This window comes from Hyperolius riggenbachi, chromosome 1, assembly GCF_040937935.1.
Source record: "Hyperolius riggenbachi isolate aHypRig1 chromosome 1, aHypRig1.pri, whole genome shotgun sequence".
NCBI classification, from domain to species: Eukaryota; Metazoa; Chordata; class Amphibia; order Anura; family Hyperoliidae; genus Hyperolius; species Hyperolius riggenbachi.
This window is the reverse complement of record NC_090646.1, coordinates 664,638,165-664,664,789: the sequence shown is the minus strand read 5'-3', so window position 1 is coordinate 664,664,789 and position 26,625 is coordinate 664,638,165. Positions and strand designations below refer to the sequence as shown.

Genomic DNA, 26,625 nt, shown 5'->3' with positions numbered 1-26,625 from the left:
TGTTAAACTGTCATTAATTTCAGAGTGACTGCAGATGGAATCAGCAACTAGTTTAAGTGCAAACCAAACTATGCAAGAAAATGCATGTAATGACATCAGAACTGCTTGGGTTACAATACCACTGCAGCCAGCAGTAAACGCTGCAGACATGATCATAACATTACCCCCCCTTAAAAGCGGATACCAGACGCTTTTCGAAACTGAAATTCCCAACAAAACAATCTGACTGATAATTCATGATGACCGGGACAGCCCGGCAAGACCAAATTCCAGAATCAGTCCCCACAAGACTGGACCCATCAGAACCAGAACCTACAGAACCATGCCCGTCAGCACCACAAGCCTCAGTGTGATACCCATCAGAACCACGACTTCCAGAGAAAAGCCCCCAGAAACTCTCTGAGCGATACCCACCGCCTTCCCGGGACTGTCCAAAAACGCCAAAGCCTTTGCAATGTCCACCGGAACTGTCCCCACCAACACAAAACCCACCGTTGAACCAGTCCAAGGTACCAGGACAAGTTTCCTCAGAGATCTCCCAGAACACTTGGAAGCTCCAAAGAGATCCCCACAGGTCAGAACGCCCCTTAGGCTCACATGGAGAACCATCAAGAACCCCTATGGAACCCAGGGCAACTCTAGAGTCAGGGTCGCAAGGACAAACATCAAGATCAGGGTTTTTAGGGACCAGAACCATCTCCGGGCATGCAGGCCAACCGGCAACATCAGAACATGTCTCCACTAGGGAAGCGTGTGAGCACGCCAACACAGATACACTTGGGCACTCTGGCATACGAAGCACATCTGGGCACACTGGCACAAGAGAGACTTCTGGGCATGTCAAGGAACTGCAAACCTCAAAGTCAGTCAAGGTAGGACCGAAACCAGGACTGGGCAAAAAAAAATCATCATGACTAGACTTCACAGTTACTGGATTCTCACTAAAAAATGCAGGATCAGACTTAGATGTCTCTGATTCCAGCAAAGTTATTAACAAATCATGTTCAGGGGCATTTACAAGACAGGACAAATCTTCTGATGTATGCACCGAACTAGACAGGGTTCCCATAACTTCTTCTGGACTAGACAGAGACTCATCAAATACACTGGATTGGAGCTCATGAAGGGCTGCAAAACAAGTCAGTAGTGCAGCAATCCCCACTGAACTAGGCAAAACTGAGTAACTCACTGGACAGGAAGGGGACTCAGGAACTTCTGCCACACCGGCCAGAGAACCAGAATTTTCCAGGATACAGGGCTGGGTTTCAGAAACACTCATTAACCCGGACTGAAATTCTGAGATTTCTATTATTTTTTCCAGCGAGTCAGAATTATCCATGTTACAGGGCAAGACTTTTGAAACATTCAGAGGACAGGGCTGGAGTTCCTCGGCTGTTACAACACTGGAGAGGGACTCAACAACATTGGTTAAATCAGACTGTGTACAGGGCAAGGTATCTAACACACTTGCTGACGAGGACAATATTTCAATGGCTTCTGCTTCGCTGGGCAGAAATTCATCAAGTTTTATTAGAGCAGACTGTAATTCCAAAACAGCTGCTAGACAAGTGAATATTACTGCAACACCAACTGAGGTAAGCAGTGCCTCAGACTGTTCTGCTAGAGGGTTTGAAGTATCCAAAGTACTGGGTGAAGCATAAGACTCTGTGACCACAGCTTCACTGGACAGGATCACCGAACAGTCCACACTGCAGGGCAAAACCATGGAAGCACCTGCTGGACAGCATAATGATTCTGTGACCTGAGTTTCATTGGAGAGATCTACTGCACAATTCATGGTACAGGGCAAGTTCACTGGAACATTTTCTGAACACGGTAATAATTCTGCGATTTCGGACTCACATAGCAGACGCTCTGAGTTATTCATGAAACTAGAGTGAGGTGTAGAAACAGGAAGATCAAAACACAATGTTTGCGCATCTAAATCACCATTCAATTGTGAAATTGGAAAATTCAGATGCTGGGGTTCTGAGATTTCTGGACAGGATTGCTGGGACTCAGAAACTGATGTAGTGCATCTATTGGCATCTGCTGGATCAGACAGGAGTTGAACTTTATTAACACAGGTAATTTCTGCAGAAGTGTTTGCAGAGACAGGCAAGATTTTTCTGGTGTCTGTTTCACTGAACAAAGACTCATGAGTACTGGCTAGGCTGGACTCAGAAGTCAGCAGGACCTCTGGGTCCTCTGCTGAGAAATTTGTGCAGGGCAAGATTAAGGAAGTATTAGTAATTTCTGTCTTACTGGGAAGTAACACTGAGTTATCCATGGTACAGGGTGGAATTGCAGGAACTTCAATTTCACACAAAAGGAGCTCTGAATCACTCGCTGAATCAGCCAAAGGTGCTGAAGCAGGCGAGTCCTCAGGAACTGAGGAAGTGGAACAATCTCCACTTGACAGTGTGTCTTCCCTGGTATCAACTGATTGAATCGCATAAAAATCGTCCAGAATCATTCTCCACACATCGATCAATGGAGCCACAAAGTCATACCCACACACACCAGTTTTTATTAGGTTATAGGCAGACTTAATGCATGCATTCAATACTAATTCACTTTTTGCACTGTAAAACTGACAAAATGAACTTGCATCTTTCTTCCATTCATAGACCAGGGCTTCCATCTCTCCTTTCTCAAATGGAGGATCCCATGCATATTTAACAGCTGAGCATTCCGGCTGATCATAGTTTGCAAATGTGTTAGTGGCAGAAACATACATTGGGTTATTTAGCAGGTGATTGGCCGATTTCTTATTCCTAAGGATCTCCAATACCTGTAGCAAGTGTTGAACTGTAGTGTATGCAAATTTCCCTTGCTGCACGAATAAATTGATCTGTTCAATACTCTGTAATATATCTTCATAATCATATTCAGATAATTCATTTAAACAAGAACTTTTATTTTCCCTGGCTAGCAATGAAAGTTCATTAGTAGTTTCATAGGTCCATTTGACTCCCCTGAATGGTGACTGAATTTCATTATCTGCTACTGGCGGAGTCTCATTACAGATCTGATGCGCAGTCGCCAAGGGCAACGACTCCGCTGATTGTAACGCTTTTCTTTTGGAGCGTTTACGTTTGGCTTTAGACCCTGCTGCCTTAGCAGAAGAAAAGTTATCAGAACAATTATCTGCTTGCTGATTATTTTTGTAGGCAGTAGAAGAAGCAGCTGATTGACAAGCTGCCAGGAGCTTATCAAAAGGGCTAGGCAAATCGGTTTTGCGCAGCCAGTTATGGATCACAAACGCTAGAAATTCCAGTGGTCTTTCCTTTAAATTGGTATGATCCAAGACATCGTAGGCCCACTGAAACAATCTTCCCTTAAATAAAACATAAACTAGCTGGGGGGCCCACGTTGAAACAGGAGTAGCCTGGAGCTCAGGATTGGCCAGAAACCTGGCACATTCAGAAAAAAACTCATTTTCTGTTTCAGAATTGAGCTTCTCAAATTTCTTAAAGGAACAGGAACCATAACAAACAGTGTCATTTTTGCTGGGAACCCCCCCCCACAATGGGGATTGGTAATGGGGCTACCATAATGTTAAGCTTGGAGGTGTAATCTCCACAGTCAGCATACAACACATAAGCTGACGTGAAGGAGGTACACACACCAGCACAAGGGATCAGGATATCCCCAGTTTAGTGGAGGAGAGGACTGACTCCAATAGGAGATTGTGGCGCACATCCGAACAGCCACAAACAACACTTTCGTAATAACGTCTCAGCGCAAAGTAGCGCTGAGCGCATAAACCAGGACTGAGGAGATCAGAATAAGTAGACAGAATGAACGCTTGCTAGCTAGCGGCTACTTAGCGACAGCAAGCGTCCAAAACCAGACAGACTGGAATGAGGCAGCCAATGCGTTGCGGCGATGGCGTGCCTCACAAAGACAGGACAGGATAGTCAGAAAATAGCAGGATCGAGACAAATGAACGTAACACAGATAAATATACAATAAGTATGTTTTCCTAGCGTATTACAATTACAGCTATCAATGAAACTCTTTGTAAGGTCTGACTAACATATGTATATATCGGCAATGAACCGATATATGACATAAGCAGGAACGCTGACTAGGACTGGAGTAATACAGGGAACAGGACTCAGAAGGATTCGCTATCTCTTCGCAGAGATGAACGCAATCCACAAACAGGACCAGGAACAGGATAACTAGCTCAGCACGGGTGTTCACGGTACGCGCAAACTACCAAAACGTGCTGGAAAACTGACTAACTGAACACAGGAAATAAACAGTTCGTGTACGTATATATCAGCGACACTGATATATCAACGTAACACAAATACAAGGAAAATAACAAAATGCGCAAGTATGCGTATATATTGGCGATGAACCAATATATGACACAAGACAAGCAAGTAGCAACTTCTAGAACAAGAGCAGAACTAGGAGGACTCGCTGACCCCTTCGCAGGAGTCAGCGCAGTCCACACGGACCAGGAACGAGGTGGGGCACGAGCAGAGTAACAGATACAATCTGAGACTATGGTAGCCCATGAGACATTGCAGGAAGCAGTTCTTTATACTGAGGTCATCCAATGGGAGCAGACCTGCAGATTCCCACACAAGTGAATGGTAATTAATCACAGGCTGATAGCAGGAAAAGGCAGACAATGATATGCAGCCTGCAGGAAAGGGACTGCCCCTCCACTGCAGCAGACAATGTTTGTTTACACAAGAGCATGTTAAACTGTCATTAATTTCAGAGTGACTGCAGATGGAATCAGCAACTAGTTTAAGTGCAAACCAAACTATGCAAGAAAATGCATGTAATGACATCAGAACTGCTTGGGTTACAATACCACTGCAGCCAGCAGTAAACGCTGCGGACATGATCATAACAATAGGCTGTCTGTGGCTTCGCCCCTCTCCAGCATTTGAAACCCAGTCAACCAATGACCAACTGTAGCAGGTTTGAGACATCTGCTATTAAAAGTGTAAAAATGGCAGCAATTTAAGTACTCCCCTTGAAAATCAACAAATGAATTTTGATTGGCTATTATAGGCTCCAACCATCTCCCTAAATATTAATCAGTCACCCAGTGATCATCTGGGCAAAGTTTGAGAACCCTGCCATTAACAGTGTAAGAATGGCTGCAGTTTGTTTTCCCAGTAAAATGTGTTTTTGGCTCCGCCCACTTTTTTGTAACCTGGATACACAGTCACTCAATGACCAATTGTGTGAGCTTTGGGGTCCTTGACATCAATAATTTGTATTTTCTCAGTGAAATGAAACAAATCTGATTGGCTGTGGCTCCGCCCCCTTTTCTGAATTTGAACCCCAGTGACCAATGACCAACTGTACCAGGTTTGAGTCTTGTGCCCCTTTGGAAAACAACCGGTGAATTTTAATTAGCTTTTTTAGGCTCAACCCACTTTTCTGAATATTAATCCCAGTCCCCCAATAACCAACTGTGCAAAGTTTGAGTACCCTGCCATTAACAGTGAAGAAGGGCTGCAGTTTACATTTTGCCAGGGAAATCTGTTTTTGACTCCACCCACTTGTTGTAATCTTGACACACAATGACCAAGTTTTGAGCTTTCGGGTTACTGGTATTAAAATTGTGTGAATGGAAGCAGTTTATCCAGCAATAATATCTGATTGGCTGTTTGTGACTTCACCCTCTTTTGTGAATTTGAACCCCATTTATTAATGACCTGTTGTAGCAGGTTTGAGGCCTCTGCCATTAACAGTGTAAGAATGGCAGCAGTTAAAAATTCATTGGGTGAATTTTGATTGGCTTTTGTAGGCTCCACCCACTTTCCTGAATATTAATCCCAGTCACCCTGTGACCAACTGTGTCAAGTTTGAGAACCCTGCCATTAACAGTGTAAGAATGTCTATATTTTCCCATAGTTGTTTTGGCTTCGCCCACTATTTCTAACCTTTACATACAGTCACTCATTGACCAAGTTTATGAGCTTTGGGGTCCTTGGCATCAATCAGTTGTAATTTCCCAACGGTATGGACATTGGTATTTCGCTCTTCAATATATATATGCGTAGGATGTGTATCCATGTTTGATATTATTCTTTTTTTTTTGTATTTGTTCTGCTATCTCTAGCTTGTTGTTGTATCTGCCTTATTGTACAATAAAGCTCTTTATAAAAAAAAATAAAAAATAAAAAGTTGTAATTTCCCACTGAAATTAAACAAATCTACTTGGCTGTTTGTGGCTCGTCCCCTTTTCAGAATTTTAAACCCCAGTCTCCCAGTGACTGACTGTACCAGATTTGAGGCCTCTGCCACTGGGAGTGTATGAAGGGCAGCAATGTAAATAATGCCCTTGAAAATCAATCAATCCCAGTCACCCAGTGACCAACTGTGCCAAGTTTGAGAACACTGCCATTAACAGTGTAAGAATGGTTGCAGTTTATATTTTCCCATATAAAAAATGTAGTGTTGGCGCTGCCCACTTTTTCTAACCTTGACATGCAGTCACTCAATTACCAAGCTTATGAGCTTTGGGGTCCCTGGTATCAATAATTTGTATATTCCCATTGAAATTAAACAAATATGATTGGCTGTTTGTGAATCCGCCCCCTTTCTGAATTTGAACCCCAGTTACCCAGTGACGAACTGTACCAGGTTTGAGGCACCTGCTATTAACAGTGTGAGAATGGCAGCAATGTAAATATTCCCCTTGAAAATCAACAGGAGAATTTTGATTGGCTGTTGTAGGCTCCACCCTTTTTCCTGAATATTAGTTCCAGTCACCCAGTGACCAGCTGTGCAAAGTTTGACAACCCTGCCAGTAATAGTGTAGTGCCTGAATCACTCATCTGAAACAAGCATGCAGCTAATCCAGTCAGAACACCTGATCTGCATGCTTGTTGAGGGGCTGTGACTTAAAGTATTAGAGACACAGGATCAGCAGGAGAGTCAGGCAACTGGTATTATTTTAACCTCCCTGGCGGTAAGCCCGTGCTATGCCGCGCAGGGGGATTTCTCAGGCCCTGCTGGGCCGATTTTGATAATTTTTTTTTTTTGCAGCACGCAGCTAGCACTTTGCTAGCTGCGTGTGCCCTCTGATCGCCGCCGCTCTGTGCTGATTACGCGGCGCTCCCCGCGCCGTGAGCCCCCCCCCAGACCCCGTGCGCTGCCTGGCCAATCAGTGCCAGGCAGCGCTAAGGGGTAGATCGGGACTCCCAATGACGTCACGACGTCGGTGACGTCATGCCGCCCGTCGCCATGGTGACGGGGGAAGCCCTCCAGGAGATCCCGTTCTTTGAACGGGATCTCCTGATCTCCGATCGCCCCCAGGGGCTGGGGGGATGCCGCTGAGCAGCGACTATCATGTAGCGAGACTTTGTCTCGCTACATGAAAAAAAACAAAAAAAAATTTAAAAAAAGACTTTGCTGCCCCCTGGCGGATTTTTAATAAACCGCCAGGAGGGTTAAAAGGCAAAATCCATATCCTTCTCAGTATATGTTCCCTTTAAGAATGGATTCAGGTTTAAAACAAACCCACAGTCTCTCAGTCTCTGTCTTGTTCATTAACCTAATAACATTATGCTGCCCTCTAGCTGAGGACATATGTATGGACGGCATTTTTATTTTAAAGATCGTTTAAATACAAATTGTATGCAGCTTTTATAGATTTCTGGTAATATTCTTCTCTGCTCCTGCAGCTTGGGGAATAATGCTCTGCCCTCCAGTTGCTGCCCCCACCTGGCATCCTGGATAATGAATAACCAGACTCTGAGGAAGCTGCACCTGTCTACTAACAGGCTGGGGGGTGATGAATTCAGTGTCCTGATGGCGGCTCTGACAACAAGCCGGATAGAGGAATTAGAGTGAGTATAACAGCCCTGATTGCAGCAGAGATCTGCAGAATTATTTCCCTTTATTTCATCATCAATTTCCATCCTCACATCCCCAATAGTGACACCCATTGCAGTGACTGGGGGAGGGATTATGGGGGGGGGGGGGATTGTGGCTGGTTTGGGGGTACATCCATACTGCCCCCCCAGTACACCTGGCTCTATGTACAGTGGTGTGAAAAACTATTTGCCCCCTTCCTGATTTCTTATTCTTTTGCATGTTTGTCACACTTAAATGTTTCTGCTCATCAAAAACCGTTAACTATTAGTCAAAGATAACATAATTGAACACAAAATGCAGTTTTAAATGATGGTTTTTATTATTTAGTGAGAAAAAAAACTCCAAATCTACATGGCCCTGTGTGAAAAAGTGATTGCCCCCCTTGTTAAAAAATAACTTAACTGTGGTTTATCACACCTGAGTTCAATTTCTGTAGTCACCCCCAGGCCTGATTACTGCCACACCTGTTTCAATCAAGAAATCACTTAAATAGGAGCTATCTGACACAGAGAAGTAGACCAAAAGCACCTCAAAAGCTAGACATCATGCCAAGATCCAAAGAAATTCAGGAACAAATGAGAACAAAAGTACTGTAATTGAGATCTATCAGTCTGGTAAAGGTTATAAAGCCATTTATAAAGCTTTGGGACTCCAGTGAACCACAGTGAAAGCCATCATCCACAAATGGCAAAAACATGGAACAGTGATGATCCTTTCCAGGAGTGGCCGGCCGACCAAAATTACACCAAGAGCGCAGAGAAAACTCATCCGAGAGGCCACAAAAGACCCCAGGATAACATCTAAAGAACTGCAGGCCCCACTTGCCTCAATTAAGGTCAGTGTTCACGACTCCACCATAAGAAAGACACTGGGCAAAAACGACCTGCATGGCAGATATCCAAGGCGCAAACCACTTTTAAGCAAAAAAAGCATTAAGGCTCGTCTCAATTTTGCTAAAAAAAATCTCAATGATTGCCAAGACTTTTGGGAAAATACCTTGTGGACCGACGAGACAAAAGTCGAACTTTTTGGAAGGTGCGTGTCCCGTTACATCAGGCGTAGAAGTAACACAGTATTTCAGCAAAAAAACATCATATCAACAGTAAAATATGGTGGTGGTAGTGTGATGGTCTGGGGTTGTTTTGCTGCTTCAGGACCTGGAAGGTTTGCTGTGATAGATGGAACCATTCTACTGTCTACCAAAAAATCCTGAAGGAGAATGTCCGGCCATCTGTTTGTCAACTCAAGCTAAAGCGATCTTGGGTGCTGCAGCAGGACAATGACCCAAAACACACCAGAAAATCCACCTCTGAATGGCTGAAGAAAAACAAAATGAAGACTTTGGAGTGGCCTAGTCAAAGTCCTGACCTGAATCCTATTGAGATGTTGTAGCATGACCTTAAAAAGGCGGTTCATGCTAGAAAACCCTCAAATAAAGCTGAATTACAACAATTCTGCAAAGATGAGTGGGCCAAAATTCCTCCAGAGCGCTGTAAAAGACTCGTTGCAAGTTATCGCAAACGCTTGATTGCCGTTATTGCTGCTAAGGGTGGCCCAACCAGTTATTAGGTTCAGGGGCAATTTCTTTTTCACACAGGGCCATGTAGGTTTTGAGTTTTTTTTTCTCACTAAATAATAAAAACCATCTGTAAGGGCTAGCAGAAGTACCGCCGCCGCGGTAAGCAACATGGCGGCGGTCTCTGCATCTCAGCCGGCGGCTTCCGCCGCACAGTCATTTCCCATTCGCGCGATTGCAGCACTTTGCGCGCGCAAAAGTCCGCGAAAAAGTTTGCACCGCTTTGTGAATCAGGCCCTATATGTGTTAGCTCTCAGACCTGAGTCAGATCCCACAGTGTGCTAGAACCAGCAGGAGCTGGGGATCCACACTTAGTCAGATTCTTTGATAGCTTAAAGTACTAATTGAACTGTATTATTTGTTATGACCCTTTGCTTGCCTTGACTACTCTTCTGTCTTCTGATTCTGTGCCGTTGCCTATCTGATCTAGTTGCCGAACTCAGCCTGTGACACTACTCTGATCTTGCCTCTTGCTTCTGTACTGCCTCTGTCCGTGTGTTGCCGAATTTGCCTGTCTGACTACTCTACCCACAGCACTGGGCCTAGCCTAGGCTGAGGGGTTCTTGTTGTTCCCGCTCCTCGGGAATATACTTCCGCAGTAAGTTCTGAATCACTACAGCTGCACTGTGTTCAGCCTTCTCTTACTGCTGCAATAGCACCTTAGTCACGTCAGTGTTAGAGTGGCTATTGCTCAGCCGAGATTGTGTCCAGTAGCAATCTTCGGCTGCAGTACTGTCTGAATCACCAACTTCCATCCAGGTGATTCATTGTCCTAGCCGGGATCTCCTACTGCTTAGGTGATCCTCGGCTGCAGTACTGTCTGAATCACCTCTTCCACTCAGGTGATTCAATCTCATTGCAGACCGTGATCTCCCAGCACTTGAGATCCTCGGCTGCAGTAGTATCTGAATCATTACTTGTGATTTACATTGATGCAGTCAGAATCTCCTGCACCTCAGGAGATTCTGATCTATTGCCTGTGCTCTTTGTATTACTGTTGCACCAAACACCCTACACGAATCAAGTACCTTAGTGGCGCTATATCAGCATTATTGGTGATTCTGCAGATCACCATATAATCAGATATAGCATCTGCATTAGTGGTGATACTGCAGATCATCAGTAATCAGAAAAGCTGTTGCTGACACCAATCGTTACACCATCATTTAAAACTGCATTTTGTGTTCAATTATGTTATGTTTGACTAATAGTTAACGGTTTTTGATGAGCAGAAACATTTAAGTGTGACAAACATGCAAAAGAATAAGAAATCAGGAAGGGGGCAAATAGTTTTTCACACCACTGTATATGTGACATCCATTGCAGTGACTGGGGAGGGATTATGGGGGTTGTGGCTGGTTTGGGGGTACATCCATACTGCAGCCCCAGTACACCTGGCTCTGTATATATGTGACTGGGGAGGGATTATGGGGGTTGTGGCTGGTTTGGGGGTACATCCATTCTGCAGCCCCAGTACACCTGGCTCTGTGTATATGTGACACCCATTGCAGTGACTGGGGAGGGATTATGGGGGGATTGTGGCTGGTTTGGGGGTACATCCATACTGCAGCCCCCAGTACACCTGGCTCTGTGTATATGTGACTGGGGAGGGATTATGGGGGATTGTGGCTGGTTTGGAGGTACATCCATACTGCAGCCCCCAGTACACCTGGCTCTGTATATATGTGACTGGGGAGGGATTATGGGGGATTGTGGCTGGTTTGGGGGTACATCCATACTGCAGCCCCCAGTACACCTGGCTCTGTGTATATGTGACACCCATTGCAGTGACTGGGGGAGGGATTATGGGTGGATTGTGGCTGGTTTGGGGGTACACCCATACTGCAGCCCCCAGTACACCTGGCTCTGTGTATATGTGACACCCATTGCAGTGACTGGGGGAGGGATTATGGGGGGATTATGGCTGGTTTGGGGGTACATCCATACTGCAGCCCCCAGTACACCTGGCTCTGTGTATATGTGACACCCATTGCAGTGACTGGGGGAGGGATTATGGGGGGATTATGGCTGGCTTGGGGGTACATCCATACTGCAGCCCCCAGTACACCTGGCTCTGTGTATATGTGACACCCATTGCAGTGACTGGGGAGGGATTATGGGGGATTGTGGCTGGTTTGGGGGTACATCCATACTGCAGCCCCCCCGTACACCTGGCTCTGTCTATATGTGACACCCATTGCAGTGACTGTAGAGGGATTATGGGGGATTGTGGCTGGTTTGGGGGTACATCCATAGTGCAGCCCCCAGTACACCTGGCTCTATGTATATGTGACATCCATTGCAGTGACTGGGGAGGGATTGTGGGGGAATTGTGGCTGGTTTGGGGGTACATCCATACTGCAGTCCCCAGTACACTTGGCTCTGTGTATATGTGGCACCCATTGCAGTGACTGGGGAGGGATTATGGGGGATTGTGGCTGGTTTGGGGGTACATCCATACTGCAGCCCCCAGTACACCTGGCTCTGTGTATATGTGACACCCATTGCAGTGACTGGAGGAGGGATTATGGGAGGATTGTTGCTGGTTTGGGGCTACATCCATACTGCAGCCCCCAGTATACCTGGCTCTGTGTATATATGACACCCATTGCAGTGGAGACAAACAAGGGGGTTCCGCACCAAACTGGTTCACTTTATTCAGGATTAGAGATGGCCCGAACGGTTCCCGGCGAACTTCCGCAGTTCGCAGACTTTAGCGGACTTTTGCGGAAGTTCGGTGCGCCCCCATAATGCTCCATTAGAGTCAACTTTTACCCTCTACATCACAGTCAGCAGGCACAGGAGAGCCAATCAGGCATACACTCACCCCTGGAGCCACTCCCCCCTTATAAAAGGCAAGGTCCTCCGGCCATTTTACTCACTCCTGTGCCTGTAGTAATTAGTGAAGGGCCAGCTGCTGGCAGACTCTGCTAGGGAAAGCTTAGTTAGGCTCTTGTAGGCTTGTTCCTGTCTGATTGCACCCCACAACAACTCTTTTAAAAGCTAATCTTGTGCTTTTTTCCCTTCCTCCCCCGGAGGAGGAGGATCTTGTCTTCCAGGGATTTGTTGGATGTCAAAAGCACGCTCGCATACATTGGCCAAGAATCACAGCCAGGTCAACTGCTTGGAAGGCAGCTATGCTCACCACTATACCACCAACACTACAGGCTGAAGCCATCCTAGCATGTACCATTGCGATATACCCAAGAGAAAAATGAGCTTGCTTTGGGATTTGTAGGATGTCAAATGCAACCTCACATACATTGGCCAGGAATCGAACCCAGGTCAGCTGCTTGGAAGGCAGCTATGCTCACCACTATACCACCAACACTACAGGCTGAAGCCAGCCTAGCATGTATCATTGTGATATACCCAAGAAGAAAATGAGCTTGCTTAAGGATTTGTAGGATGTCAAAAGCAACCTCACATACATTGGCCAGGAATCAAACCCAGGTCAACTGCTTGGAAGGCAGCTATGCTCACCACTATACCACTAACACTACAGGCTGAAGCCAGCCTAGCATGTACCATTGTGATATACCCAAGAGAAAAATGAGCTTGCTTAGGGATTTGTAGGATGTCAAAAGCAACCTCACATACATTGGCCAGGAATCGAACCCAGGTCTACTGCTTTGAAGGCAGCTATGCTCACCACTATACCACCAACACTACAGGCTGAAGCCAGCCTAGCATGTATCATTGTGATATACCCAAGATAAAAATGAGCTTGCTTAGGGATTTGTAGGATGTCAAAAGCAACCTCTCATACATTGGCCAGGAATCGAACCCAGGTCAACTGTTTGGAAGGCAGCTATGCTTACCACTATACCACCAACACTACAGGCTGAAGCCAGCCTAGCATGTACCATTGCGATATACCCACGAGAAAAATTAGCTTGCTTAGGGATTTGTAGGATGTCAAAAGCAACCTCTCATACATTGGTCAGAAATCAAACCCAGGTCAACTGCTTGGAAGGCAGCTATGCTCACCACTATACCACCAACACTACAGGCTCAAGACAGCCTAGCATGTACCATTGTGATATACCCAAGATAAAAATAACCTTGCTTGGGGATTTGTAGGATGTCAAAAGCAACCTCACATACATTGGCCAGGAATCAAACCCAGGTCAACTGCTTGGAAGGCAGCTATGCTCACCATTATACCACCAACACTACAGGCTGAAGCCAGCCTAGCAAGTACCATTGTGATATATCCAAGATAAAAATGAGCTTGCTTAGGGATTTGTAGGTTGTCGAAAGCAACCTCACATACATTGGCCAGGAATCGAACCCAGGTCAACTGCCTGGAAGGCAGCTATGCTTACCACTATACCACTAACACTACAGGCTGAAGCCAGCCTAGCATGTATCATTGTGATACACCCAAGAGAAAAATTAGCTTGCTTAGGGATTTGTAGGATGTCAAAAGCAACCTCACATACATTGGCCAGGAATCGAACCCAGGTCAACTGCTTGGAAGGCAGCTATGCTCATCACTATACCACCAACACTACAGGCTGAAGCCAGCCTAGCATGTACCATTGTGATATACCCAAGATAAAAATGAGCTTGCTTAGGGATTCGTAGGATGTCAAAAGCAACCTCACATCACATGGGCAAAACGGTTTCCATAGCCCTGTAAGAGAAAGTGTAATAAGGGCCCTGCCGTAACATAGATATTAGAGTAGCTAAGACTACTCCTGGGCCTTTTTTCTAGTTGAAGAGATGAGTGAACTGTGACACCACACTTAAATTAAAAAAAAAACAGCAAACAGAGAAGCTTCCCCATATTGGAGCATTAGGTTTGGTAAAGTCTTAAGCCAATGTGTTGTAAGACACAAGTAAGCTTTAGGTTAACAGGAATGGTTGCATGGCCACCTAGCTTTTCATCCTACCCAGGCCAGCTAGGCTGGCTTCAGCCTGTAGTGTTGGTGATACAGTGGTGAGCATAGCTGCCTTCCAAGCAGTTGACCTGGGTTTGATTCCTGGCCAATGTGTGTGAGCGTGCTTTTGACATCCTACAAATCCCTGGAAGACAAGATCCTCCTCTGGAGGAGGAGGAGGGAGGGAGGAGGGGAGTTACACTTTTTGATAGATGTATATACATGCAAGATGATATAAAGGAGTTTAGGCCTGTAATTTAATAGTGAATGTGATTTCTGACCTTAAAACTGGTTTGTGTGAAATACAGAAATTTATGGACAGAATTTTGACGTCTATCCCACTCAACCAAATTTCTGTCCAGGTATTAGATGTATTACCATCAATTTTCTGGGTAGCAGAATTTTTTTAACATTTCCAAGTTCGCCTCCCCATTGAAGTGTATTGTGATTCACGAAAATTTGCGCGAACCGAACTTTCGCGGTAGGTTCGCGAACCAGGTTCGCAAACTTAAAATCGGAGGTTCGGGACATCTCTATTCAGGATGTATCCAACATAAAATAAAAGCTGACATTTTTCTGGCCTCAGCCCTTAATCATAGCTCACAGTAAAACACTCATACATCAGACATTTATATCCTCCTACACAGGAAGGTTGGGGTAACAAAGGGATTCTCCCACAATGCTACTCTTATACATAATAAAAAGAGTCCCTTCTCCTTTATATATTTGCAAATACTGTAGATGTCCACATCTAAAACCAATACACAAACACAAAAAAAATATGCATTTGCAACAAATGTGGGTGTTAAACACAATCAACAATCAGCACAACATCATGAACATTTGAACATACATTATCTAGAGCCACTCTTTCCCAAAGGGAGACAAAATCTCAAAATATACAGCAGCTAATAAATACACAAACACAGAGCAGAGACAAAGGAGTCACTATTGTGTTATAAGAGCCAGATCCCACCGTGAATTCAGTCCCTGTGGAACCCTAGTGCAAAGGTTAAAAATCCACTGAGCTTCCAGGCTAAGTAACCATTTGTATTAATCTATGATAGAATACTCATGCGCTCTATGTTTATACCAATAGTCTGCATATACAGTGTATTTTTCCAGCAGCCTATCTAGACTATAAATCCTAGAACTGACTGCATAGATCATTCCACTGGTTTGAGTTCCTTGAATGAACACACTGGTACTCCACAACAGATGCATTTCCTTAATAATGCAGTCACATTCCTCTTCGTAGCTGCATGCATAAAAAAACACTTCTCACGTATTAGTGGATTTCACGCCGTCTTACACGACACTTGTCATATGACACAATATAATAAAAGTTTCTAAACGTTTTGAAATATATAAAAAACTCATGCCGTCTTGTTGCAGTTTTTTCATAGATAAAAACAGTTTGTTACTTCCGCCGCTATAGCGGCTATCTGTCCATGCAAACAACTCACGTGGAGAGGGACAGAAGAGATTTAAACCTCTGAACTTTCAACAGTCTTGGCAGTCCGAGTCCCAGCCAGTGACTCGTAGATGAATCGTGCTGCCACTCTATTGAGGAACCGTTCTCAGTGTACCACGGACTTCCGGGTTAGCGTTCACAAGAAGTCCGGAGGGTGACGTCACCACACTTCAGCCAATAGCCAAAGTGTTTCGGTAGGGACCGCCTACCTTCTTCAGGGCGTGCTCCCATTGGCCTGGCTTCCTCTTTATGCTCCTTTACTCCTCCCACCTAACTCTGTACATTTAGTCTTTAACCACTCGAGGACCACAGTCTTTCTACCCCTTAAGGACCAGAGCCTTTTTCTCCATTCAGACCACTGCAGCTTTCACGGTTTATTGCTTGGTCATACAACCTACCACCTAAATGAATTTTACCTCCTTTTCTTGTCACTAATACAGCTTTCTTTTGGTGCTATTTGATTGCTGCTGCGAGTTTTAGTTTTTATTATATTCATCAAAAAAGACACGAATTTTGTCAAACAAATGACTTTTTTTAATTTTCTGTGCTGACATTTTTCAAATAAAGTAAAATTTCCTATACATTTGAGCGCGAAAGTTATTCTGCTACATGTCTTTGATTAAAAAAAAACATTCCGTGTATATTTATTGGATTGGGTAAAAGTTATAGCGTTTACAAACTACGGTGCCAAAAGTGAATTTTCCCATTTTGAAGCATCACTGACTTTTCTGACCACCTGTCATGTTTCATGAGGTGCTAAAATTCCAGGATAGTATAAATACCCCCCAAATGACCCCATTTTGGAAAGAAGACATCCCAAAGTATTCACTGAGAGGCATGGTGAGTTCATAGAAGATTTTATTTTTTGTGACAAGTTAGCGGAAAATGACACTTTTTAACAAAAAAAAAGTTTCCATTTCTTCTAACTTGCGACAAAAAAAAATGAAATCTGCCACGGACTCACTATGCTCCCCTCTTTCCAAAATGGGGTCATTTGTGGGGTGTGTTTACTGTCCTGACATTTTGGGGGGTGCTAAATTGTAAGCACCCCTGTAAAGCCTAAAGGTGCTCATTGGACTTTGGGCCTCTTAGCGCAGTTAGGCTGCAAAAAAAGTGCCACACATGTGGTATTGCCGTACTCAGGAGAAGTAGTATAATGTGTTTTGGGGTGTATTTTTACACATACCCATGCTGGGTGGGAGAAATATCTCTGTAAATGACAATTTTTTGCTTTTTTTTACACATAATTGTCCATTTACAGAGATATTTCTCCCACTCAGCATGGGTATGTGTAAAAATACACCCCAAAACACATTATACTACTTCTCCTGAGTACGGCGGTACCACATGTGTGGCACTTTTTTGCACCCTAAGTGCGCTAAGGGGCCCAAAGTCCAAGGATTTCACAGGTCATTTTGCGACATTTGGTTTCAAGACTACTCCTCACGGTTTAGGGCCCCTAAAATGCCAGGGCAGTATAGGAACCCCACTAATGACCCCATTTTAGAAAGAAGACACCCCAAGGTATTCCGTTAGGAGTATGGTGAGTTCATAGAAGATTTTATTTTTTGTCACAAGTAAGCGGAAATTGATTTTAATTGGTTTTTTTTTCTACAAAGTGGCATTTTCCGCTAACTTGTGACAAAAAATAAAATCTTCTATGAACTCACCATACTCCTAACGGAATACCTTGGGTGTCTTCTTTCTAAAATGGGGGTCATTTGTGGGGTTCCTATACTGCCCTGGCATTTTAGGGGCCCTAAACCGTGAGGAGTAGTCTTGAAACCAAATGTCGCAAAATGACCTGGTGATTGGGTGCCCGCGAGGGGCAGATTAGGGTCTGATCTGATAGGTAACAGTGACAGGTGGTGATAGGGGTGATTGATGGGTGATTGATGGGTAATTAGTGGGTGTTTAGAGAAGAGAACAGATGTAAACAATACACTTGAAAGGTGATTTGACGGCGGGTTTGCGGGCGATCTAATGGTGTGGGTGGGTGATCAGATTGCCCGCAAGGGGCAGGTTAGGGGCTGATTGTTGGGTGGCAGTGACAGGGGGTGATTGACGGGTGATTGACAGGTGATTGACAGGTGATCAGGGGGGATAGATGCATACAGTACACGGGGGGGGGGTCTGGGGAGAATCTGAGGGGTGGGGGTGATCAGGAGTCCCCAGAGGGCAGTTTAGGGAGTTAAAAAAAATAGCGTTGACAGATAGTGACAGGGAGTGATTGATGGGTTATTAGGGGGGTGATTGGGTGGTCTGGGGGTGGGCAGGGGGGGGGTCTGAGGGGTGCTGTGGGCAATCAGGGGGCGGGGGGGCAGATCAGTGTGTTTGGGTGCAGACTAGGGTGGCTGCAGCCTGCCCTGGTGGTCCCTCGGACACTGGGACCACCAGGGCAGGAGGCAGCCTGTATAATACGCTTTGTATACGCTTCCGTATGGCCGGCGGGATGTTGCGGCGGGTGGGCGGAGCCAGTTGCCGGTGGAAGCGCGCGTCATCAATGACGCGATCGCTTTCCCTGGCATGCCGAAAGGTCGCAACGCCCATGGGCGTATTGCGGTCCTTTCGGCGTCCACTTTGCTGCCGCCCATCGGCTGTGGGCGGTCGGCAAGTGGTTAAAATTGGAACGTGAATCAAAGTTTAAAAAGCGTATATCTCCGCATCAGAATTTAAACCTAGTTTAACAACCTTTTTGGATCCCTCAAATAAAGCTATAATAACTCTAATCCCCAAAGAACAAAAATCTCCTTTATAAATTACAAATTATCGCCACATATCTTTAATAAATATAGACGTCAAAATATACGCCAAAATATTGTCAAACAGATTGAACGGGAAAATAGATTTGTTGTTAGGGAAACAACAAATCAGTTTCAGAAAGGGCAGAAATATAAAAGATAAAATGATAATATATACACGGTAACAAATTTTATTTATCATAGCAAGAAAAGGGGGGGGGGGGGGGGAGAGGCAGCCCTGCTTTCCCTTGATGCAGAAAACGCATTCAATAGGGTATCTAGAGAATTTTTATATGCACAGTTGGAAAAATCCAGATTGGGCGAAAACTTTATCGGAAGGATTAAAAAACTGTACGCAAACCAATCCGCTTGCATAAATGTGAACGGCTTCTACTCAGAATTTTTCAGTCTGGCGAACGGGATCAGACAGGGCTGCCCCCTCTCCCCTAGTTTATTTAATCTGGTATTGGAGACCTTTATTCAGACTATACAGGTAGATGAAGATTTTAAAGGCTGAAAGATAGGTAAGGAAGAGCTTAAAATATGTGCATACGCAGACAATGTAATTTTGACTTTAACAAAACCCAAAATATCAATAGTCAAAATACTGAATCTCGCCAGTATGTTTGGGAAATACTCAAATTATAAAATAAATATAACTAAAACGATGGCCCTCAATCTAGGCTGCAGCAAGGAGACTAAAGAGAAAATAAGACGGAAGCATAAAATACTGTGGACCAATGATTATATCAAATATTTAGTGGTAAACATGTAGTGACTTACATTGTCTTTTTGAAAGCAAATCTGGTAAGGAATTGGAATCTTGCATTGGTATATTGAAACAGTGGGATCTACAGTGTTTTAACAGTCTGGGGAGAATAAATGTAATAAAAATGAACCTATTGCCAATATTATTTTTTAAATTATTATTATTATTATTATTATTATTATTTATTTATTTATAAAGCGCCAACATATTCCGTGGCGCTGTACAATGTAAGAAAACAAACAAGGGATACATAATGATACAGACAATGATATACATGGAAATATGAACATTGATACAAGATACAGCACTGCTGATTACAATTTGATTTAACAGGATGACTAAAATGTATAAATTTCTAACAGTGTGCAAGCAATTGAATTAATAACATTCCATGACACAAAAGGGTGAGAGCCCTGCCCTTGCGAGCCTACAATCTAAAGGAATGGGGTGGAAACAAGAGGTGGGGAAGTATACAGTATATGTACAGGCAGTGCGTAATTAGGTTATTTAGTGGGTGCATGGCCTAAGCTAGAGAGTATGCTTGTCGGAAAAGGTGGGTTTTGAGGGAGCGTTTAAAGATTTCAAAGGTGGGAGAGTGGCGGATGTGTTGTGGAAGGCCATTCCAGAGGAGGGGTGAGGCACGTGAGAAGTCTTGTACACGTGAATGTGAGGAGGTAATTGTAGAAGAGGATAGAAGAAGCTCGTGTGCAGATCTGAGATTGCGGTTGGGTTGGTATCTGGAGACTAGTGAGGAGATGTACAGGGGAGAGAGATTGTGGAGAGCTTTGTAGGTTATGGTTAAGAGTTTGAACTGAATCCTCTCATTAATTGGTAGCCAGTGAAGAGCTTGACAGAGAGGGTCAGCAGAGGAAGAGCAGGAGGAGAGATGAATGAGTGGAGCAGCAGAGTTCAGTACAGAATTGAGCGGTGATAGTCGGTTAGTTGGAAGTCCACCAAGCAATATATTGCAATAGTCCAATCGAGATATAATAAGAGCATGTACTAACATTTTGGTTGTGTCATGGGAGAGAAAAGGTCAGATACGTGCTATGTTTTTCAGTTGGAAATGGCAGGAGCTGGTTAGGGAGTTAATGTGAGGAGTAAATGAGAGAGAAGAATCAAATATTACCCCCAGGCACCGTGCTTTGGGAACTGATGTTATAGACGTGTTGTTAACATTTATTGTAATATCAGGCAAAGGGGTGGACAGGGATGGTGGAAAGACTATTAGTTCAGTTTTATTCATATTGAGTTTTAAGAAGCGAGAGGACATGAAAGAGGAGATAGCGGACAGGCAGTCGGGAACCCGTGTGAGGAGGGAGTTAAGGTCTGGGGCCGAGAGGTACAGTTGTGTATCGTCTGCATATAGGTGGTATTGGAAACCGAATGAGCTGATTAAGTTACCAAGACCGTGCATGTGGATGGAGAAGAGGAGGGGACCGAGGACAGAGCCTTGAGGTACCCCTACAGACAGAGGATGTGAAGAGGAGGCCTGATCTGAATAGGAAACAGTGAAAGACCTTCCAGACAGGTAGGAAGATATCCAGGAGAGAGAGAGGTCCTTTATTCCTATAGATGAAAGGATCTGTAGGAGTAGAGTGTGGTCGACAGTGTCGAATGCTGATGACAGATCTAGAAGGATGAGTATGGAATAATAGCCTTTGGATTTAGCTGTGAGGAGATCATTAGCTACTTTGGTGAGTGCTGTTTCTGTGGAGTGGTTTGGCCGGAAGCCAGATTGGAACTGATCGAGCAAGGAATTTGCAGATAAATACTGACTTAGTTCAGCATGGATGTGGCGTTCAAGTAATTTAGATGCAAATGGAAGAAGTGACACTGGGCGGTAGTTAGCAAGTTCGGTGGGGTCTAGAGATGGTTTTTTAAGTAGTGGTGTTACAACAGCCCTCTTGAGTGAGGATGGAAAAATTCCGGAGGAGAGGGATAGGTTAAACAGCGATGTTAGGGCAGGGATGAGGGATGTGGATAGCTGTGGAATGAGATGTGATGGGATAGGATCCAACGAACAGGTGGTTAGATGGGATTTGGAGATAAGGGAAGAGAGCGAATGTTCAGAGAGTGGAGAGAAACTGGAAAGAGAGCAGTCAACAAGAGGAGTGGAGATGGAGTTTGATGTCTGCGTGGAAAACACACTTTTTGCAATTTTATCTGTAAAGTATGTTGCAAATTCTTCAGCTGATAAGCATGAAGAAGGAGGAGGAGGGGGTGGACGGAGAAGGGAGTTGAAAGTACTGAACAGGCGCTTTGGATTGTGCAAGTGGGAGGATATGAGGGAGGAGAAGTATGATTGTTTTGCAGAAGAGAGAGCGGTTTTAAACTTGTTCAACTCTTTTTTGTAAGTAATGAAATCCTCATTAGTATTAGTTTTTCTCCAACGGCGTTCAGCTACCCTAGAGCACCCCTTTAGCTGTTTAGTAGCTTTGGTCAGCCAGGGTTGGCGACTGACACGGTGCGGGCGGACATTGGTGAGGGGTGCGATTTCATCCATGACTTGCGTGATTGAGCAATGATAGTGTGCAGCTGCTGAGTCAGGGTCAGTGAATGGTTGTGTGAGGAGAGGTGCCAAGGCATCAGAGACAGATTGCATGTCTATGTTGCGGTAGTTCCTGCGTGTATATGAGCGTGCTTGAGGCAGGGTGGTAGGAAGAGAGGAGGAGAGAGAGAAGTTTAGTAGGTTATGATCAGAGAGCGGGAGAGGAGTATTAGTGAAATCAGTGATAGGACAGAGACGAGTGAATATGAGGTCAAGTGTATGACCATTAGAGTGAGTTGGAGCAGTGGACCACTGAGACAGGCCGTAGGAGGAAGTAAGTGACAGAAGTTTAGTGGCGGCAGAATTGTTGGTGTCAACATGAATGTTAAAGTCGCCCATAATGATGGTAGGGATATCGGAGGACAGGAACTGGAGGAGCCATGCAGAGAAGTGATCTAGGAAGAAGGAAGGAGGGCCAGGAGGGCGGTAGATTATTGCGATCTGGAGGTTAGAGGGAGAGTATAGACGGACTGCATGGACTTCAAAGGAAGGTAGAGAAAGAGAAGGAATGGGGGTGAGTAGAAATACACTTAATTCGCTGTACTGCATACATTTTTTTCAAAGTATATTTGGAGAAATAAAAGGGTGAGAATTGGATATAAAAAAAATTACTAGAGACAATAAACAAGGGGGTCTGGCGGCACCTGACCTCTCGAGGTACTATCAAGCTACCCTGTTAGGGAGAATGTCAGAGTAGAGGCAAGACTCCCCTAATAAAATTTGGGTTAAGATGGAATATGGAAGTGTGGACATGCAAGGGGCTCTGTCCTAGGATAAAAAAAGAATCGAAAAGGCACTGAGGAGGTTGGCTCACCTCTTAATTATCCTTACCTTAAAAGCTATTTTAGATTATATGGAAAAACAGTGTATAGGCACATCCCCGTTAATTTTAATCTTAAATAACTCAGAATTCACCCCTGCAAAGTAACGATAAAACAGAGAAACCGAGAGCCCGATATAGTGTAGTATGTATTGGAGGGATTATGATAAGTAAGTATTATACTCACAAACATGGGTTACCGCTCAGGCAATCACTGTAAAGGCAGGTGGGGAGGTGAGACTTGTCTCCACTCAGGATTAAGATGTCGCTCTCTGAAGAAGGAAAAGCGGGTTTGTCACCCTTCCACCAAGGGTGGAAATCTTGACTAATAGATGCGCAGAGGCGCCAACAGAATAAAAGATACTAAAATGTTTAAAACATTCGGGTGGCGGCGGTGGACCGGCCACTCAAAAATGGACTCAATGCTGTCACCTGCGAAACAGATAATTTATTCACATACTCCACGAACAATATCGCAACGCGTTTCACGGGCACAATCCCGCTTCATCAGGCATTCAACAAAGGGAGTATTACACAAACGCAGGTCCAATACACGCTTGGCACCTCTGTAATGAGGCTGGTTACAAAAGAACAAACTAAATGGGGACTGAGGGGTAATTAATAGATATGGTACAGGACAAAGCTCCTGGGACCGCTTTTGCGGGACTTCAGATGCAAAGCTATCTTGCGGGATTGAGAAAAAAGGAGGGATCAATAAGATGCACACTAAATAAATTAGAGGAATACTTCAAAAAGAAGGCTGTTCCTGAGAACTTGCTGTCCTGGCTGTACGACCACCTGGGGATAATAGGGAATGATCAGATTACAAACCTATATAGAGAAAAGTGGGAAAAAGAATTTGGTGAGAAAATAAAATAAACTATATGGGAGAACACTATAGCAAACATCTGGGTACCCAGAAACACCAGTATTCAATTATTACAATTCAAGATAGCCTCAAGGTGGTATCTTACCCCAGAAAAACTGTACAAGATGAATCTTAAAGACAATAAACAATGTTGGATATGTGGGGCTGAGGTGGGGAATTTATTACATATGCTATGGCACTGCCCAATAATACAATCTTTTTGGACAGAAATTGAACAATTCATTCAAGATTACATAGCCCCGGGTGTTTGTATAGATGCCAAAAACATACAGATAAGTTAATTGGTTCCCCCTAAAAATTGGCCCTAAACTACAGTACTTATGCTACATAATATAGACATATGGCAATGGTAGGGATTAGATTGTGAGCTCCTTTGAGGGACAGTTAGTGACAAGACAATATATATATATATATATATATATATATATATACACTGTACAGCGCTGCGTAATATGTCGGCGTTATATAAATACTAAATAATAATAATAATGCCACGGCGGCAGTTTTCGGGTGCAGCCAAATAGGTGAAAATAAAAATACTGCACTTTTGCTCTATATTCTCTGTTTGGCGGCAAAAGTAATTATAGTGAGAGAATGGAAAAACTCAAACAAACCCTCTATAAAAGAGTGGTTAAAGGGGCACTATGGCGAAAAATTCTAACATTTAAAATATGTGCAAACATATACAAATAAGAAGTACATTGTCCAGAGCCATAAATTACTTTTCTCCTATGTTGCTGTCACTTACAGTAGGTAGTAGAAAGCTAACAGAAGTGTCAGGTTTTGGACTAGTCCATCTCTTCATAGGGGATTCTCAGGGATTTATTTATTTTCAAAACCACTTAGTGAATGGCAGTTGCTTTGTCCAACTGCCAAAAAACGGTGTAGCGAGCAGGGAAGCTAGCCAGCATCATTGTATAAATCCTTTTTAGGGAATATCTTTATAAAGAATAAAAGCCTTGCTGAGAATCCCCTATGAAGAGATGAACTGGTCCGAAACCTGTCATTTCTACGGTACTACCTACTGTAAGTGACAGCAACATAGGAGAACAGTTATTTATGGCTCATTTTACTCTGGAAAAAATGTACTTCTTATTTGTCTATGTTTGCACATATTTTAATTTTTTTTTTTGACTGAGAAGAGAAGTAACATCTGTATAAGACAAGGGAAGTGAGGGAATGCATGGATGTGGCAGGACGCAAAGTTGGAGGATGGGGTGTAAAACCGAATTAGGGGGGGTGACGAGCAGGTTGTGTATGTGAGGAGAGGATGGATGTAAGAGAATGAATGGGGTGTATAGGTTGTAAGTTTGAAGAGAGAAAGGATGCATGGGAATGAATGGTGAGCGAATGAGAGATAAGATGACTGAACTAGGCGTACTTAATGTATATTTAGATTTTGGTTCTTCTTTTTTCTTTTTCTTTTTTAACTTTTTTTCTTTTTGTACTGAGATTGAACCTTGGTGTACTTCATCTTTTTTGATATGGCTATACTAAGCAATAAAAATCAATCAAACAATGATGCAAAATGAACCCAACACAAGAGGGCTTAAATGCAGGGGCGTAACAATAGGCCCTGCAGCGCCTGCGCCCGCGGGGGGGGTCCGGCCCCCCCCCCTGGGGCCCGCTCGGGGCCGTTTTTTGGGGGCTGGAGGGGTGGCAGCATGAGGGGAAAGCCTTGCCCACAGTCGGCGGGGAAATGGGAAGTTCCCCCCTCTCCCTCACCTCGGGGCTCTCCCCTCTGCGCTCCCCTCCAGCTAGCGAACGTGTGTGGGCAGCGGGCAGCAGCGGCGGCAGGATACATACCTTCTTCCTTGCGTTCCATCGCCGCCTTCTCGCTCTAGCGGCTGACGTCACTTCCGCTTCCGGAAGTGACGTCAGCCGCTAGAGCGAGAAGGCGGCGATGGAACGCAAGGAAGAAGGTATGTATCCTGCCGCCGCTGCTGCCCGCTGCCCACACACGTTCGCTAGCTGGAGGGGAGTGCAGAGGGGAGAGCCCCGAGGTGAGGGAGAGGGGGGAACTTCCCCTCTCCCCGCCGACTGTGGGCAAGGCTTTCCCCTCATGCTGCCACCCCTCCAGCACCCAAAAACCGGCCACGAGCGGGCCCCAGGGGGGGAGGGGGGGGGCCCGCTCTGAAAATCTGCAGGGGGGCCCGGTGTGGCTTAGTTACGCCCCTGCTTAAATGAAGCAAGTTTGATGGCGTTGGGTACAGTACAAAAATGTGCACTGAGTTTGAAAAAAAATAAAATTAAAAAAAAAAGGATTTAACCACTTGAGGACCGCCCCCAGCCGATGGGCGGCGGCAAAGTCCGGGCCCAAACGACCGCAATACGCCCATCGGCGGGGGCGGCTGCGTGGGTGGCTATGCGGCGATCGCGTCATTCGTGACGCGATCAGCCGCCGGGGACTGGCTCCGCCCACCGCTCGTAGTAACCCGCCGGCCGTTCGGAAGCGCCGGCGGGTTACTAGCACCCGGATCGCCGCATGGAAATAGTATAATAGGCTTTGTAATGTATACAAAGCCTATTATACTGGCTGCCTCCTGCCCTGGTGGTCCCAGTGTCCGAGGGACCACCAGGGCAGGCTGCAGCCACCCTAGTCTGCACCCAAGCACACTGATTTCCCCCCCCCCCCCCTGCCCCCTGATCGCCCACAGCACCCCTCAGACCCCCCCCTGCCCACCCCCCAGACCACTGTTTGCACCCAGTCACCCCCCTAATCACCCATCAATCACTCCCTGTCACTATCTGTCAACGCTATTTTTTTTTTATCCCCCCCCCCTGCCCACTGCCCCCTCCTGATCACCCCCCCACCCCTCAGATTCTCCCCAGACCCCTCCCCCCGTGTACTGTATGCATCTATCCCCCCTGATCACCTGTCAATCACCTGTCAATCACCTGTCAATCACCCGTCAATCACCCGTCAATCACCAGTCAATCACCCCCTGTCTCTGCTACCCATCAATCAGCCCCTAACCTGCCCCTTGCGGGCAATCTGATCACCCACCCACACCAATAGATCGCCCGCAGATCCGACATCAGATCACCTCCCAAAT

The 26,625-nt window shown here is 45.0% G+C and overlaps 1 protein-coding gene across 1 annotated transcript in view; it reads left to right on the top strand.

The window, feature by feature from the left end:
- LOC137544105 (NACHT, LRR and PYD domains-containing protein 3-like) overlaps positions 1 to 26,625 on the top strand; it is a 230,620-nt gene that overhangs the window by 187,591 nt on the left and 16,404 nt on the right. Inside the window, exon 7 of the mRNA XM_068265174.1 lies at positions 7,671 to 7,835. Within this exon, the coding sequence (XP_068121275.1) occupies positions 7,671 to 7,835 (165 nt within the window). The remainder of the gene's footprint in view (positions 1 to 7,670; positions 7,836 to 26,625) is intronic.